We start from the raw sequence: 17,781 nt of genomic DNA, 5'->3' as shown, positions 1-17,781 counted from the left end.
AGAATCGTGGAAACGTGAAAACAGTGCCGAAGGCGTCTGTATCCGGGTCTTCTCCAGAGAGACTACAGATCCAATAATAGTGAATTTGAGGCAAAACAGGATCCTGCCTGGAACTCTTTCGCTCTCGGCGCGTCTGTTTTGTTGCCTCATCCAGACCAGCGCGCTGCGTTGAGTCCGCGCCGGGGGTGTGCGCGCGCGGCGCCAGCAGGGGAGAGAGGGGGAAGAGACCTCACGGCAGAAGGAAGTTTGCCGCGAATGGAAGAGAAGAAGATAGCAGGCCTCCTGCGAGAAAACGCCTCCAGCGCCTGAAGGGTTTTTGGTGCCCGCGCGTGTCTGATGGACTGCCCGCGAGCAACGACAGGAAAGCCCGGGGGCGCGCCTCGGGACACGCACTGGCGAGGGCGCCGAAAAAGACCAGGAGATGGAGAGTTGAAAGTTGAACGAAGACTGAGGGTGCGACTTGGCCAACTTTCGACGCTCGGGCGCCTTTTTTTGACTCGCTTTTTGGCGATTTCAGGACTCGAGCTGCCTCGACAGAACGCGCGCGCGACTTTGCGCATATTTCACGTAGTGTGCACGTGGCGGGCGCTTATCCGCCCGGCAGCGGCGAACTTTACCCGAGAACATCGAGATTCTGCGACCCCAACTGAAGCCGCTGGAGAGGCCTTCGCACCCATCTTGCTTGCAATGCAGAAGTCTCCTTAGCTGCATAGCGGCCCTTCTGGTTTCAAAGCTCTGCGCCAGCTCCAGACACAGCACGCACCAACGCATGCGGCAACATACACCGCTACGCAAGTGTGGACTCCCGCCCAGAAAAAAATGTATCCAGCCGCGAGTCCAGGGGCCACCCCCGTCCTCAAACGATGTACACAGAGAAGGCAGCGGAAGTTACAGGGGGCGTTTCATCTGAATAAAGAAGCAGACATACGTCTGCACCCAGTCTAGGCTGGTCGTCGTTGAGGTACGTACAGGAGGGCGACAGGCCCCGCTGCCATACATTCGGATTTCCTGCTTCTCCAAAGTGGCCGTAAAAATCTACACATACAGGTGCGAGAGAGACACAGAAAGAGACGAAAAGAGGGAGAGGAGCTTTGACCTGCGTTGCAGAAGCAGATGTGTGCCTTCTGGTCCCTTAGAGTCTCGACAGCCAGCCAGCAGAGCACATGTGCCCCATGGGCTTCAGTCTGTCAAAATCTCCCCGCTTTTGGCTAGTTTTGCACGACTCGTGTTTCCGGCTGAGTCCCTAAACGGAAATCTCGCCCAGGATGCACTTGGTCGCCTGCATACTGCTTTTGCCAGACTAGCTCTATCCTATCTACCGCGCACTCAGGTTGCCGTTGTTAGCACAAGTTACAGCGCAGCACGCGCCTATCAACACACGCACGCGATGAATACATCCTACTCGCGTGTTCGCGGCAACAGAGTGACTCTCTGCCCAATCTGCTGAGCCGAAGAGGCAGGAAGAAAGATACCAGACCAGCGATGCCTTATTCCCCACTCTGTCTCCATCCGCTTGCCGTGGTCACGCAGCGACACCCACTTCCCTAATGACTCGCTTCATTCAGGCCCGCGCATGCCGTTACGCGAGCTGCCTGCTGGCTCTCCAACAGCGAGAAATCTCTTGCACTGAGACGACCGCGAGCCTCCGCAGCAGCTCCACGGCCTTTACAGCGTAGAAAAACGTCGGCTCTCTGCAGGCAGCTAATGACAAGCGCTATGCAGATTTCGCTGCTCAAACAACCTAGTCTGTCTCGCGAGAGACTGCGGCGTCAGTGAGAGGCGGCTCGACAGGCGGTCGTTGAGATGTCCAGCCGTGGACACCTACAGCGGCAGGGCCCTCGCGCTGGGGCGACGGCGACCAAAGTAGTTGTCAACAAAGTTTGAAAAAAACACTCGGCTTCGCAATTTGCTTCTGTCCGCTAGACAAAATGGCATCGGCCGCTTCGCCGTGCATACGCATGCACACACCCATGCCTAAGTGACTAAATATTGCATATGTGTATGCATGTGCGCTGCAGTCCACCGGATGTATGCGCCGTTAAAAAAAGGGATCTGCATTGACGATGACTTCTGACTGAACTCGTGGATGTCTGCTGGCGACCAATCCCATATTTCTCCTCGTGGCGTCTGCGGCCGGTCGCCCAGAAAAGACCGGAGGCGGAGCGCCATTCATTCGCAGCCTGGGGCGCCCGCATTTGTTTTCTGTTTCGACAGGGGCCCCAGCATGCGAAGCGTCTCCGCAGATAAGCCGAGGCTCTTGAGGCGCGTCCCTGGAGACTGACTCGTGGCTGAAGCCCTCTTCTTCCTTCTCTCCTGGCCGTCGCTCGGCGGCGCAGGTGCGCTCACCAGCGCGTCTCCCGCGTCGCCTCGCGGGCCTGCCGGCGCCTCTGCGCCTCCGCAGGGCGGAAGCCCTCGCGCTCCGTCGAGGCATGTAGAAAAGGCACGCGGCGCACCAGAAGCGAGCGGGGAAGAGCCCAGAAGGGACGCAGGCCTCGGCTGAAGAAACGCTAGCGAGGAGGGGGAGACGTCGGCAGCGGGCTCGCCAGCAGCAGCAAGTTCTCCTCCTGCGGCGTTCAGGCCTTGGAGGGGCGCAGAGGAAGCGACGCTGCCGAGGGAGGCAGACAAAAAGGTCGAACCGAGGTTTCTGGGCGACGACAGCCAGCCAGCCAGAGAGGAAGGCTCTCCAGGCCTCTTCCTCCGTCGTGCGCCAGAAGCTGCTGGGGTGGGCAAAGAGCCTGCGCGCAGGGAGAGGACGGCATCGGTGCCTCCAATGCCTCCAGGACCGAAGCGACAGTCAGCCGAACTCGCACTCTTCGCAGAGCCCGAAGGAAACGATGGCGCGGACGAGGCATTCCAGGCATCCGCCCCCCCAGGCACAGACACACAGCGCGCCTCCTCTGCGTGCCCCCCTCGTGCTGCATTCTTCGGCGCGAGAGACGCGACAGGCGCGCGCGCAGACGAACCCAGAAGAAGCGCCACCGATGTGTGAAACCCCGGCAGAGGCGTGGAAAGGTCTTCGAGTCTGAGAAGCAGAAACCGCGACGCAAAGGCGAAAAACAAAGCAAACTGCGCATCCAAAACGCAGGCGGTTCAAAAAGAGTATCGAAAAGCAAGTAAAAGGCGAGCTGTTGCCACGTGAAGTCTGTAAGGCGGCGCGCTCCTGTCCGTCACGACATACACCCGCAACGAAATCAGAAACAAAACATAGCACATGCCGCCAGCTTCTGGGCACGCAGAGGCGTGCCGCACAGCCAGAAGATCTCTAGGCTCGGCGCGATGTCTAGGTTGCCTTTTTTCCCTTGGATTTATACAGCTCTACAGATGGAAGAACTTGGTTTCTGTGTTTTGAGCGCCTCGAAAGCCGCAACTCGGTCAGCTCCGCCTACCTGTCTCCGAGAGCAAGCGCCAGGTTTCCGCCTTTCCCGGCGATGCTTTGCACCAGCCTCTCCAATTTCAGTTCGTTCACCTGGTGTAGGGCCTCGAGGACGCGGCGGAGACTCTGCGCGGACACCTGGTCGTTGACGCTGAGATCTCTCTTCTCCTCGCCGCTCACCCCTCTGTTGTGTGCCTCCTCCCTCAGTCCAGCGTGCGTCGCAGCCGCCCCCCCTGGGAGTCTTCCCAACCGGTCTTCGAGGGCCCCACAATGCCGCCGCGCAGCTCGAAGGAGACACGCCAGGGACTGCGCCTGGGGAGGGGGATTCGGGCGCTGCGTGCCCTCAGAGCCCTCGCAGGCTCCGCCCGCCGCGGCGCCGCCCTCCTCGCATGCCTCGTCTGCAAAGGACTCGCTCACACCCTCCCTTCTTCCTGCCTCGCTCCGGGCCTGCGAGCGCCCTTCGTCTCTAAAAGCCTCACGCTCTGCGGACGCGACGAGGAACGAGGCGCAGACGCCGCAGGAGCAGGCCCCCGTGGAACTCAACGCCGGCCCGGCGTGAGAAGAGGCGGACCCGGCAGACAGCGCGTTTTTCGCGCTCAGACCAGAGCCCCGCTCCACAGAGAGACGCCGCTTTCTTCTGCCTTCTCCCCCCGCACGAAGCGATGCCGCCTGCGGCGACAGCGCCACAGCGCGCGTCAGCGAACGCAGACTCGAGTGGAATCCCGAGGCGAGGCTGCGCAGGTCGTCGAAAAAGGCCTGGATGTACACTCGACTGCGGCACGCGGTGCACTGAGGCCGGCGGTCGTTCTGCTTTGCCTCTTGCGCGGATTTGAGGCGGCGACGAGAGGCCAGAGCCGTCCTCGACTCATTTCCCGCGGTGTCACTCTCTTGCGTCTCCCCCCACGCGCCCGGCCTCGGTTGGGTCACCAGCCTCGCCGTCTCCTGATCGAAGTCTTCACTGAGATACTGGTCGCCTGCGTGGCCTGCGCCATCTGAAGCTTCCGGCGCTCTGCGCGCGGTCGGCGCCCGCGGGAGGAGACCCTGGGAACTCTCTTCGGCGTCGGCTGCCGAAGGCGCGGGGGACACGAAGACGGCGCACCCGCAGGTGGCGCATCTGTCGACGCGGAGACTCGATTTTGAGGACGAAGAGGAAGCTGAAGCGCCCACGGCAGGCGCGGAGGGGGGCGAAGACGAGGGCGGGGAGATCCAGTCTACCCTCCTGCCGCCCGGCGCGGGGTCTCTCCTCTCTAGCGCGGCCAAGCTAACGGGTTCGCATCTTTTCTTCTCTTCTGTCGAAGCCGGCGCCAGCAAGAACGAGGCAGGGAGATCGAGGTCGCTTGCGCTGTCAGCCGCGAGAGAGACCTTGACGCCTCGGCGGCCGCGGCGCAGCAGGGGCGACGCCGCGGAGAAGTTTGAGTAGCGCGGCGAGAGAGAGAGCCGACGAGAGAGCGGCGACGACGTCCCCCGCGGAGAAGACGCGGCGGAAGCAGAAGGAGACCGCGAAGACGCGAGCGGAATGTTTGGACCGCTTCCTTCCGGCGTCGCCGCAAGATCCTTCGCCTCCTCTTCAGAAGACGCGCGTGGAGAGCTCGGGTCTGACGGCGGCGAGCCTCCCTGGGATCGACGAGACAGAGGCCTCACCGGCAGCGATGCAGCCGGCGCGAGCGCCGGCTGCGCAGACGCGGACGCCAAAGCGGCAGAAGAAGGCTGACTGGCGGGCGAGAAGGGCGCGCCCTCGTCCGCACCTAGGGTAGCGGGTATGCGCGACGCGAGGGAGGGAAGCTGCGCGCCACTCTGCCCCCCAGTTTCTTCGTGCTCCCTGCTTCTCTTCCCCCGGCCGGCGTCACTCGCGGTGCCGCTGGACCGACGTCTCCTCGGGCGAGTCGAAGCCAACGGGCGTTCGTTCTCGTCGGCGCGGGCAGCCTCCCTCTGTGCCGAAGAAGAAGAGAGCCGCCTCGAGCTCCGCTTTCCGGACGCCTCCGCACACACTGCAGCCGCGCGAAGGGGCGGGGGTGCGTGGGCGCCTCTGGGGCCCGTGGAGGAGGCGCTCGAGCGCGGCGACGGACGCGAGGCGAGAGGCGTTCGGCGCTCGAGCGGGAGCGGCTTCGAAGGCCCCGTGAGGGCCTCAGAACCCCCGCCAGACGCGACGAGGGAAGACCCTGCAGAACCCGAAGAGGACGCAGGCGCGCATGAGGCTTGAGGAAAAGCCAAGTCGGATGAGACGAAGAACAGGGAGACGGCCGAGGGGAGAGGCAGCGGCTCGTCGTCGGTGTGGCGCCGGCGCCGAGGGGGCTCCATCGCGTTGGACGCGGCTAGAGAAAGGCGAGAGAAGAAAAAAAACGCGTCTCACACGCGAGTCCAGCGCCAGACATCCACGCCAAGACTCGCACGCATGGTCAGAGGTGTTCACGAATGCTGCCAAAGAAACTGCCTCAACCGTCTGCACTGAGGCGAGGGCGAGATCGGCTTTTGTGAAAGAGGCACGAGCTGGGGGGCAAGAGAGGCTGCAGCGACGGCCTTTTGCTTGTTTTGCTGATGCGGTCTAGACGCTCGCCTGCAGGCCCGCCCGCCTTGGCACAGACAGCTGCAGACTCGCTTGCGAGAAGAAAAAAGGAGATTCGTGCGCCTTCTTCGGCGCTCTTCTTGCGCTGGAAGAAGAGACGAAATGCGCGCGTCCGCGGTTACACACACTGGAGTCTCTCGCGGTGTAGCCTCCTACCGGACAGGGAATTCCTGGCGGCGCGAGAGAAGAGAAAGGAGGAAGACTAGGAGCGACGGTTGAAAGGGGCTGAAGAGGGCTTGGCACCTTTCTCTCTGCAGCGGATTACGCTCTGCGTGCCAATTTTGCGAGGCAACGTCACAAGACAAACACACTGCGATCGCTGTGACGAGGCCCGCGCCCGGCTGCGCAGATTTTCCAGATAGGGCGCCGCATGCAGGCGGTTTTCTCCCTTCCGCGGTGCGTACACGCATTTGAGAGGGTCACCATCCTCGGGTAGCTTTTGGCTGTTTCTCCAGAGTTCCAAGGATTTTTGACGCTTCTCGCTGTCTGCCTCTCTCACTTGCTGCGGTCTGTCCCTTCAAATCTCCTCTGGAAGATCTTTGGGGAGCTGCTCGTGTTTTCTGGTGGAAGCAGTTCGTCTTGACATGCACCCTGACCTCTGTCTCGTACCTTGCTTTTTGTTCTCTGAACCTCGTGCTTCTGTCTCGGTTGCGCGTCGTTTTTCCCTGGAAACAAAACATCGACCGCGCCTGTTCCGCGGCTTCTGAGTCTCTCCAGTCCGTTTTCACTGCTTTTTTCCGCGGAACTCCTTCCTGCTCGCTCCCGCCTGTGCACTGCTGCTCTCATCGTCTCCCTCACCCCCCCTCTTCCTCCGGAGGAAGACCTCCTCTGAGTTCACTCGGCGTGCTCTCTTCTCAAGTTGCCCTCAGCGCGTCTGCTCGCGTCTCGCCTCTTCCTTCTTCCGAGGACCCGATCCCTCTTCGCGTCCCTCTGTCTGGCAGCGGCGCTGTCGCGCACACGCGCTCTTGTTTCAGACCTGACGGGGGGCGTCGGGCTGCGGCCTCAGTTCTCTGTCTTCAGCATTCCTCCTCAGCTCTTCCATCGCTGTCTCTGTCTCTCCTCGGCGTCGCAATCCTCGCAGGGCGTCCCGCCTGCGTCTCTCGCTGCGTGCTTTCCGCGTCCGCTGTGCGCACGCGTCCTGCAGCGTTCGCTCTGTCGGTGTCGTGTTTTCTGCGGTTTTTCCTACCCACGATGCCGCGTCTGGGCGCGCGGGTCTCCTCGCTGCTGCGCCGCGCGGTTCTGCTGGCGGCGGCGGTGTGCGTGTGCGCGTGGGCGTCGCAGCGCGCAAGCGCGTTCCAGGCGGTGATTGAGTTGACGCCGGGCGAGCGACGGTGTCTGGGGGAGCAGCTGTCGAAGCACGTGTTGGTGGTTGGCGAGTTCCACATCACGTATCCGCTGGCGGCCTCCGCGCAGGGCGGAGGCATGCTCGTCGTGGCGCACGACCCGGTGAACTCGACGCCGATCTTCAAGCAGCAGGGCAAAGACCACGTGCGGACAGCCTTCACGACGGCGCTGACCGGGACGCACACCTTCTGCGTCTCCAACACCGGCAAGCTGCGCCTCGTGGTCGACGCGCAGATGATCTGGGGCCCGGAGGCCCGCGACTACAGTCAGATCGCCAAGGCGGAGCACCTCGACGAGGTCATGGTGCAGCTCCTCCGCCTCCAGGACCGACTGAAACTGTACCACGCCAACGTCCTCTACATGCGCGAGAAGGAAAGCAAGATGCGCGCCGCGAGCGACGGTACCGCCAGCCGACTCATGACTTTCTGCATCGTCAACATGCTTCTCCTCGTCCTCGCTGCGCTGGCCTCCGCCTACTACTTCAAACGCTTTTTCAGATCCAAAAAAATCATCTAGGCGCTCCAGAGAAGAGCGCCTTGGACGGAGGAGGGAAAACCCTGTGCATGGCAGACCGACGCGCGACTCCACAACTTTTTAGAAGAGAACGGTGAACAAACGCAAACGCCGCGAAAGTGTAAAGATCTCAACACAACGAGCTCCTCGTCCGCGTGGAACGCTAAGAGACATAGAGAGAGACGGAGGGAGAGAGAGAGAGGGGGAACCCACGAGAAGGAGATGTGCAATTATCTCCTTCTGTGTATACTATTTGAGTTGTTAGGAGTTGTCTGCTCGCCTCTTCGTGGCGGCCTGCGGTGCATGGACGCGAGACGCGGCGTCTGTCTGTCGCTTTATCGTTCTTCGGTTTTGCGTTGCCTGCTTCGCTCCTCTTGCCGCCACATCGGCACGTCTTCACAGTCTACACTTCGTTCTCAACTCAATAACGCTGAACGCGCATGAGCTAACAGAATTGTTTCTGCATATCCGCTCGCATCTGCTGTTCGCCTCTTTTCTCAACTTCTGCATTCTCCTTTCTTCTTCTCGTCGCGACTACGTCTCGCTGCCCGCTAGGAATCGGCAGGGCTGGCAGATCCCTCGATGGGGCAACTCGGTGCCTCTCCTTTCTTCTCCTTCTTCACTCAGTGTCTTCTCCCTGGCTTTCTCTCCTACAAGCGACGCCGCCTGCGCAAGGTCACGCGGCAGCCTCCTGTGCGGCTTGGCACTGCCGCTGACAGCGCCGCGGATTTGAGACAAGTGTTTTTGAGAGATTGCAGACTCCTTGCCTGCTCTGCGTGGAATTTAGATCACACCCGATTCTTTCCGCAGCTATGTGATATGACGCACTCTGTATATGCAGATATGTCCACACGACACTGGCCGTCGTAGAGCCGTATGCACTCGACGTGCTTCAGAAAGATGGCGCATGTGCCGGCCCCTATCTGCTGGTTTAATCCCATATATGTATCATACATACGTATAGATCATATATATATCATGTAACCTACATATATATATATATATATATATATATACTTTCCTGAAGATATTCTTTGCGGTGCCCAGTACTGGCGCCGACCTGCATCGCATTCACTCGCAGTCCAGGCTTCGTTAAAAAAGAATACATGTAGGAATCGACTCTTGCACATCGGGGCGGAAACTCTGATACAGGGGGATCGAGATGCATAGAGATGCATAGATACGCGTCGCACATCAGTGCAAAAAGATCGTTTGTTGCGAGTAGACGCTCGACAGCTGACCTCTCCTCGTACGCCTGGAAAACGACAGCTTACGGAAAGTCTAGGTGTAATAACGTATGTATTTGTGATATATATGATAAATCAATGATATATATATATATATAATGGCCGTACTGAGTCGCTCTTCCTGCATCCCCATGCTTGCCAGAGTGCAGGCATACAGCCTGAAAGCAGTCTCACCGTTCGCGAAGGTGGTTCAAGGACCTAAGTGGCCTGTAAGATACGTGCACATATCTATATAGATGATATAGATGATGTATATATGTATGTATACATCGTCTAAAACAATGTAAAGGTGCCTCACAATTCTCTCTATATATATCAGATGTGCAGCATATGAACAACAAATCACAAATATAGATTGATATCTAGGGGGCAGCCGAGCCTCAACCAATCATAGAGTGCGCACCGATATGGTGTTCCACACTTAAGGTTAGTATGTCACGAGTTTGTGGGTGAGATAATTATTTTTCCTCACGTGCGCATGCAGCACACGCAGTCCGCCGTGCTCTTCTCACGCTCTTGCCGGCAAAAAGCAGTCCGGGTCTACGTCTTCCTCGTCTCTTTCTTTGAAAAACGCGGCACCTTCCTGCGAGGTGCCTAATTACGACGCGAATTGACCTTCTTCGCCGTTCCTCCTCACTGCGGAGAAAATTATGTTTCTTTTCTAACTCAAATCGCGCTCGTGCAGACCCAGGTTTTCGCGCAACACTCGAAGCGGAATGTGCACCGAGTCACGAGCCACGACACTGCGTTGCTTGCCTGTGTCTCGCAAACTCTGTCGCCATACGGCTTAACGCCGGTTTTTTTCTACGCGTTTTCCCCTTTTACGCGTGAATCGAAAGTCAATCTCGAGGTCGGCTTGGCCTAGCGCGAGAGCGAGAAGGCTGCAGAGGAGTATTTCCGACTCTTGAGCCTGCATTTTTGCCGTTTCTCGCGGCTGTCTTTCTCCGTGCTCAACCGCGTCCGCTTGGTGAGCAAAACTCGCGCTCTTTTTGCTACGGGCAGTTGCGGTGTTCGTACACTGCTCTTTCAGACACACCCATTTTGCTCTTGATCGACAGAGGCCTTTTCTTTCTCGTTTCAAGTTTTTCCAGTTCACGTTGGCTAGTTCTTCTCAGCAGCCAGCGTAGCAGCGCCAAAAGTTGAGCGAGCCGGCCTCGGCGAATTCTTCGTAAGCTCGACTGCGCGTCTCTGTTGTCTGTGCTCTGTGTCTCCTTCCTCGATTGTCTGGTGCCCTACATCTCTGTAGAGGAAACGCCTTCTCCTTCTCTCTGGATGCCTTCTTTCCTAGCGTTTGGAGCGGTTTCGTCCTCCACGTTGTCTCGACGTCCCGTGGCGTCAAGAGCAGCCTCGACGAAGCCTGCCATCTCTGCTTTAATTAACATCTTTCTAAACCGCAGTCTTCAGTCCAGCCTCTCCTTTGTATCTCCCCGCCTCTTCGTCAACTTCGCCTGCCAGGCGTCCGTTTTGCGTCTTCCGGTCGTGTCTGCATCCTTGCGTTCTTGCCGACGCCGTCCACGCCGTCACAACAGGAAAGAGATCGCAGAGAGAAAGAGAGAGAGCTTTTTCTCGTTTCTGCGGAGAATGAGGGAGACGGGGCGCATGCCTTTGCCCCATCTCGCTTTGTGCCCGCGTTGTTTCTCTGCATTTTCCTTTGTCTGAGGGGGCGACCGCTCTGGCGGATCAGGAAGGTGTCTCGCGGGCGACGCCTCCGCACACAGCCGTATATGCAGCCCGGTCGCAGATCCCTCTCCAGACGCAGCGCGGCCTTTTTTCTCGCGTCGTTGAACACACACAGGTACACCTATATGCACACTTATAGACTCTGCGCTCACCTGCATTCGAGTCTTGTGTGTGCCCCTCTCTCTCCCCGTCTCTTTATGTATATATATGTATATATGTAGACAGAGTGATTTGCTAGTTGATCATGGCTCTCTCGTCGGTGTCGCCGTCCCCGTCGGCGGATTCTGCCTCCGCTGCCCCCGGGGAGGTTCCGGAGCGCTCTCTTTCCTCTGTGCTGTCTTCTGCGACCTCCTACACTGCGCTGAATCGCCAGAGGAGGTCGGAAGCAGCCTCCAGACCTCCACTCGCCGCGTACGAAGCATGTAACTACTTCCTGCCGTTCGCTGCGGTTTCGGCCGCGTGCGCACCGCACCAACGGTACGAAGTCGCACACCCGGCGGCCTCATCTCCTGGTGACTCGGCCGCGCCCGTCGCTTCCTCGGCGTCGCTGTCTCTCGCCGCTCAGGCCGCGTTCTCCGCTGCACCGTGCTGCGACTGCCCGCGGGGCGTCGCTGGCGACTGCCGGCGTCTGCGCGCGTGGGAGCGCATGGCGCGCGTCGACGCAGTCCAGGTGCCCGGCTTATACGAGAAGATCGTTGCGATGATGGAGAAGAAAGTCCGCGTCCTCGCCCACGCCCAGGGCGACACGGCGGCGGAGACAGGCGAGGCGGCGGAGACCGCCGCGGCCGCGACGCCAGCGAGCCGAGAGAAGGCCATGGAAGGCGCGCGGGAGCGCCTGCACACCGCAGAGGAGGGCGACGCGACGTCGCGGCGAACGGCCGAGGGAGGCGCGGAGAGGCGTTGCGGAAAGCAGACGGCGTGCGACGAGGAAGAAGACGAACAAGATGCGTTCTGGGAGGTTGAAGGGAGAGGCGAAGGTGCGCGAGGGAGATCGCAGAGAAGAGATAGAGAGGGCGACGGAGAGAGGGCACACGCAGGCCAGAGACCAGGGAAGACACGCGAGACGCCAGACGCGAATGCAGGAGGAGAAGGAAGGGCGAAGGCAGGGAAAAAGGACGCCGCGGAGACAAGCGTGTGCGAGCTGCTGCTGGGATCGACAGTCTACAACGCCATCGAGATGGACGTTCACCGCACGTTCCCGTCCCTGCCTTTCTTCAAAGAAGAAGGGCAGACTGTCATGAGGCGCGTGCTTCAGGCGTATGCCGTCTTCGATCCTGTAAGGTGCTCTTCTCTCCCCTGAGGTTTCCTCTTTCTCGCTACCGCACTCCCGGCGTGCCGCGCGCCATCTGAGGCTGCTGCGCCTGAACCCCTGTTGTCTGTCGCGCATTGGTGGTTTGTGGTTTGTTAATATTTATGTCCTCTCATTAACCTAGCTCTTTTATCTGAAATTCGAGCTCTGAATACCCGAATGTTGATACGACAACATTTTGTGACTCGAAATGTAGTCAGTGGATGGGTAATTGTTTGGCTATACAGTATGATCTTTTTGATTTTTCTTTCTGCGCTCGCGATGTCGCTGACGCTCTCGTTCATCCCTCTCCGGTCTTCATTGAGTTCGTCGCTGCGAAGGATCTCCATTTGCCTCAGACCACGTTGTCGCTTCCTGCCGGAAAAACTCGTTCGCCTCCTTCTACGTGCACATATGCACATATTTACTTTTGTGCATACGTGCATATCTATGTATATAGGTGTGTGTCTGTGTGAAGCATGCAATCTCCGTAATCTGCATGTAATCCGTGCATATCTGTGTTTAGATGTATTTCTGTGTCCACGGTCCCTGCCTCGCATCGATTTGTGTGACTTTTTTCAGGAAGTTGGGTACGTCCAGGGGATGAACTTTGTGGTGGGCGCGCTACTGCACCACAGCAACACGTGTATCCACTGGAACAGCAACGCGAGCGCGGGCGGCGTGATGAGTCTGTTGTTAAGTTCGACTTCCGACGACGCTCTGTCTTCGCCGCGCACGAGTTTCCTCCGCGCGTCGCTGGCTGAGAGTCAAGGCGAAAACGAAGGTCTCCTTTTTTGCATCCGCACGCGCGAGGGTCGCGTCTTTTGGCTGCTCGTCTCCATGTTCTACCTCTACGACATGCGCAGAATGTTCCTGCCGGCGCTACCCGGCGTCTTCGAAAAATGTGACAGACTCGAACGCATGATGCAGATCGTCCTTCCCGACCTCGTCGCGCATCTGGTGAGCCGCGCGCGCCGCAGCTGCCGCGAGGAGGCAGATTGTCTGTCCGCGTCGATTTGGTGTCTTGCGTGGCGTCTGGTGCTTATGTGCACAGGGCCCGAGCCGCGTTGGCTGTCGGTCTCTGGGAGGCCTCAGCCGTCTCTGGGGGATTTCCTGTCTTCGTCCCTGCCTCGCCGCGTCCCCATTCTCGTGGTTCCTCTGCGGCTCTCTCTTCCTTTCTGTGTCGCGAGCTTCCTCTCGTCCTCGGATCTTCTTCCGGCGACAGATATTTGCCCTCTTGTCAGCTGCCCTCTCCAGGGCGCGATCTGTCTGGATCCCGAACGCGTCGTTTGCCTTTTTCTGCAGCATAACGCGGGCGTCTCGCTGCCGCTTCTCACGTCGGACTGGCTCCTGACGCTCTTCTCCTACAGCGTGCCCCTGAGTGTGTGCACCACCGTCTGGACCAAGTTCTTTGAGGAGGGCTGGGTGTTCATCTACAAGCTCGTCATTGCGCGCTTCAAACGCGTCAAGCGGCAAATGTGCAACCAGACAGACCTAGTCGAACTCGTCAAAACCGCAAAGGTAAAACATGCGGATATATACAAAAATATAAAAAAATATATATAAATATATATCCCAGACTGCGCTGCGTGCGCCTGCGCCGAACCGGCGCTCATGTCTACGCGCGCCAGCAGCTGCGTAAGGCACATGTTGACTCTGAACACGCGCACTTCCGGCGCGCCTCCCTTCTTCGCCTGCCAACAAACCCTTAATACGCATACATGTTGGTTTAGTCATATGGGTTGTACGCGTGGGGGGAGGGGGAGTTTTTTTTTCTCTAGCGTCTTTGTCAGTCATGTTGAAGGGTTCCTTGTGCCGAGTTCTGGGCTGCTAAGCGTCTTGCGCGCGCGCTTTTCTGCCGTGGGCGATGCCTCTTTGAGGGTGTGGTCCGGCCGACGACTTGAGTCGGGCGGATTTTATCGCATGCAGACTTACAGGGTTATATACATAACTGTGAATGAATGTGTGTAGAAGCATGCATGCTTTTGAGTCATGTAGCGCTCCATTTGCGTCCTGACGCTCGATATGTTTCGCAGTACGCAGCTCCTCAGAGCGCGCTGGCTGCCGTAGGGGAGTCCGTCGTGAACTGGATGCTTCCGAACCCGCACGGCGGCTCGGACGGCGGCCGCCGCGCCGCCAACAGCGACTCCTCTGCGCGCTCCTACTTGACCTCGCTCGGCTTGCTGCTGCAGCAGCAGCTCCAGCAGCAAGGCACGCCCCAGGATCTGCCTTCTGGCCTTTCCTATATCTCGGTGAGGAATTTACGCCCACTAATATCTGTCGGTCTGTGCTTGTTGCTCATCTTGTTGCGGGGCGAGGGTGCGTCCTGTCAGCAGCAACTCGCTGTGAGCTCCCGTCTGTGGTGATTCTAGCGATTTCTGCCTGGGTTTTTTCCGCGCATCCACTCTCGCGTCCGGTGACGAGAGCCTGAGAACTGTGCAGGGTGCTGAAAGCTCGCGAGGCGATTCCCGCGGGGCGCTCGCTGCGTGCCAGATGGAAGACCCCGAAGGAAGCCAAGCGCGATGTGTTGGGGCGCGCCAGTTTGGCTGAGTGGAGGCTCGGCGCTGGGTTCATTGTGTTTCGGTGTAGACCTCCGCCTCGTGACCTTTTGCGGGCAGTCTTGTTTTTGCATATTTTTCTTTGGCAGTACGCGTACGCAGATAGCACGTGTGAGAATCCACCTCTGTGCGTAAGCAGAAGTGCATGCTGTGGGTATTTATGTAGACGCGCGTTCGGCCATGACGCTCCTGCGGTCTGTGAATTTCGTGTGTCTGCAGAACGATCCCAACGCGAGCGGATCGAAGACGATGTGGCGCGACATCATCGACGATGCAACCGACCTGAACGTCGACGGGCGACTCTGTAGGAATTTTGAAAATTATTTTCTACTGCGTTAATTAACATAAGTTAGCCGTAGCTAGCGGGATTTCAAATATGACTGTTTGAGGCATCTTTAACGCACCGCATGCGGCTTTCTGGTGGCAGCCTCGGGCATACTGGAGCGCGCAACGACACGCCGAGCATCTAGAACTCTGCTTGTGTGCCCCCGCCTTTCAGGCGGCGGGTGTATGATGGCGTCTGGATGTGAGGTAGCGGCGTCCGCGAGGAGGTCTCTTCGCTTTCTCATTGGCGCGGGCGGGACTTGCGCCGCGTCGTTGAGTCTTTATCTCGGTTTCTGTGAGTGTCTCTGCGTTTGTGCCGCAGTTCTTCAGATCGAACTGGAGATGCTTGACAAGCAGCGCGTGACCAGCCGCGAGCAGCGAGGCGTCGGGGAGCCGTCGGCCGCGATGCAGGACGCAGTCGACGCCCGTCTGCGCGCCATGGAGGTCTCGGGGGCGAGCGCCGATGAAGAAAAGCCGACGGAGGCGAGGCAGGGCGCAGAAGAGCTCCGGTCTCTGGGCCATGTCGGCGCACCGAGTGCGACTCAGAGACGCTGCTGCGAGACTTTGACGCGTGGAGGAAGTCCGTCGAAAGCCACGGAGGCCGAGTCTCCTACGCGGAAGAAGACGGTTGGCTTGTGGCGCCCAAGAGCTGCAGAGAAACGCAACGAGGAGGGCAGCGCGGGCGACCGCGCGGAGACAGCGGGCGCCAGCCAGGCGACTGGCCACGAGCGTGAGGCTCCAGACGGAGACACCCAGACAGAGGGCGGAAGGCCCCGCGCCGAGGACGCGGCAGGGCCAAGAGAGACGTCAGCCGAAGCGACCGCTCGCCAGCAGGACGGAGAAGATGAGCGAGAGGGACAGCGGGAAGAAGCTTCACTTTCTACCTCCGCGGCTCAGGCGGATGGGAATGAAGAAGCATCGCGTGACACGACGACGGCCCGCGGCCTGACCGCGCCTTCGAACGGCGTGCCTGTGTGTGTCCGCAACGCGGCGAGCGAGAGCAACGGCGCCAGCTTCCCTCCCGAGAAGGAGGATTCGACGCGTCCTCCCTCGCTGACTCAGCCGCCTTCTCTCCAGACCAGCGAAGGCGTAGCTCAGCAGCGAGCTCCTTCTTGCCCAAAAGATGCGCCTGAGCAGCTGCAGAAGTCCGCGTCTCCTCCCCCGCGCTCTCCTCCGCCCCCCGCGCGTTCCATGGAAGGCCCCGACGCGGATTCGAAGGACAGCGGCCACCTCGTTTGCTCGCCGCTTCTTCAGATGGACAGGTGCTTGGCTCTCTTGCGGCAGTTCAGCGAAGAGGACGTGATTGCGGAGACTGAGGAAGTCTGCGCAGAGTGCTTTGCGCACCAGAAACTGCTTTTCCACGTCGCTGAGCAGCGGCAGCACCTCCAGCAGCTCGCTCTCGAGGCGCTAAAAAAACCGAAACAGGTCCCCGACACTCTGCGACACTGGACAGCGCGAGGCGCGGAGGCGTACGACGAATAAAGAGTCGACAGGAGTCGCAGCTGCTCCCCTCGTCTTGCGCCCCACAGAGCGGGGGAGGGGGTGCGAGGGCTTGGAGGACGCGAGGCGTGCGAGTGCGCTTGCCTTGTCTCAGGCGGCGGCGAGTTTCTCAAGTCGCTCACATGAAGAACGTGCCCAGAAGATATGCGGCTCGTGAGCGACGTCAACATAGGCGTATGCATGTGCGTTTCCCTGTCCGTTAGAGAGAGACGCGCCGATATTCATCCTGACTAGGCAGCTCACGAGTATGGGAGGCAGGCCGCCGGGTAGAGATTCAGGCGTCGGCAAAGTGCATCTGCCTATGTGTGTGGCGCTGATGAGACCTCAGGGATTCTAGAGACATGGGAATGCTGTTTGTCTCATTGGCCTGTTGCCCCGGCAGAGGCGGGCGAGCGGGGGGGAGGGGAAGGCGGGGCGGGTGTTGAGGGGGGATGGCGCATCCCGTAATATATGGCGCCGGCGATTCTCTTTTCAAAGAACTCCGGTTTCCGGTGAATAAGAATTCTTTTGCAACCGCCTACCAACAGGGCTCTGTGCAGAAGGGGCTCGATTGTCGTCTCCTCGATCCGAAACAGAACCCACGTTGCTTTAGCTACCGGCCTGCAGGTGCTGGTCAGGCTCATTGCACAGTAGAGTCCTACAGCCTTTTACCCCAAACCCTTGAGCAGAGATTGATCATACACGCGCACCTTCGAGCGAGGCAGCTTTTACCCTCTGGCGAGCATCGGCGCGGGCTCGGTGCCTGCAGCTTGAGCTGCAGCGCCTCCTCGCGCCTGCTTTTTGCCTTCTGCGCCCAGACTAGCGGACGGCGTAGAATTCTTCGCAGTCCCGTTTGCAGCTGGACCATCCCTCGTCTCCTCCCCTCGTGGCCTCGGTGGCGAACCGGTGAAGGGCGGAAGGCGTTTGGCGCTTGTCGCAAAACACTTCCGCGGATTCACGTGGTGCAGGCGACATGCCGTGAGCTAGCCAGCTCGCGCCGCTTTGCGCCGGTTTGGTGACGCCGTTTCCCGGAGCGCCAGGCTCCGCGGCGCTTCGGCGCGCTGCGTGAGGTCACTCGGCTGCAGAGACTTCCAACTGGGCTGGGCGCGCTTGGAGATGAGCAAACCCCACACAGCGAGAGAGACACACCACGTGGAGGGCGCGAGCGCAATCGTCGGCTTATATGGGGGAAGGCATGCACGCAGGGTCGCTCTCGCCCACGCGTGTCCTCCCCGAGATTTTTCGCGCATGGTTTCCTTTTTCGAGGCGTTTTAAGTGTCTGGCCGCTGGAAAAAGACGCGCCGACAGCTTTAACCGAACGCCACGGCTCTTCCATTCTTGTTGTCTGGCCTTCTCGCTCCGGGAAAGGCGACTCGTCTGGGTTCTGTAACGCCACCTGATAGCGCAGTCGT

At 59.4% G+C, this 17,781-nt stretch overlaps 3 protein-coding genes across 3 annotated transcripts; 2 read left to right on the top strand and 1 right to left on the bottom strand.

Annotated features, from left to right (window-relative positions):
• Positions 1 to 2,169: 2,169 nt before the first annotated feature.
• On the bottom strand, positions 2,170 to 5,671 carry BESB_020270 (uncharacterized protein; the record flags this gene model as incomplete). Its single annotated transcript, XM_029360736.1, has 2 exons — positions 2,170 to 3,022; positions 3,387 to 5,671. 2 exons carry the CDS (start codon positions 5,669 to 5,671, stop codon positions 2,170 to 2,172), a joined length of 3,138 nt encoding a protein of 1,045 aa, XP_029216095.1.
• A 1,456-nt stretch (positions 5,672 to 7,127) lies between these two features.
• Positions 7,128 to 7,796, top strand: BESB_020260 (uncharacterized protein; the record flags this gene model as incomplete). The annotated part of the gene is made up of 1 exon (XM_029360735.1): positions 7,128 to 7,796. The coding sequence occupies one exon, from the start codon at positions 7,128 to 7,130 to the stop codon at positions 7,794 to 7,796; it is 669 nt and encodes a 222-aa protein (XP_029216094.1).
• A 3,168-nt stretch (positions 7,797 to 10,964) lies between these two features.
• On the top strand, positions 10,965 to 16,372 carry BESB_020250 (uncharacterized protein; the record flags this gene model as incomplete). The annotated part of the gene is made up of 6 exons (XM_029360734.1): positions 10,965 to 11,996; positions 12,591 to 12,968; positions 13,314 to 13,529; positions 14,045 to 14,260; positions 14,786 to 14,870; positions 15,213 to 16,372. The coding sequence occupies 6 exons, from the start codon at positions 10,965 to 10,967 to the stop codon at positions 16,370 to 16,372; spliced, it is 3,087 nt and encodes a 1,028-aa protein (XP_029216093.1).
• Positions 16,373 to 17,781: the final 1,409 nt, after the last annotated feature.

The sequence above is a fragment of the Besnoitia besnoiti genome, chromosome XI (assembly GCF_002563875.1).
Source record: "Besnoitia besnoiti strain Bb-Ger1 chromosome XI, whole genome shotgun sequence".
Classification (NCBI taxonomy): domain Eukaryota; phylum Apicomplexa; class Conoidasida; order Eucoccidiorida; family Sarcocystidae; genus Besnoitia; species Besnoitia besnoiti.
The sequence above is the reverse complement of the archived record's forward strand: the minus strand, read 5'-3'. Positions and strand labels throughout refer to the sequence as shown.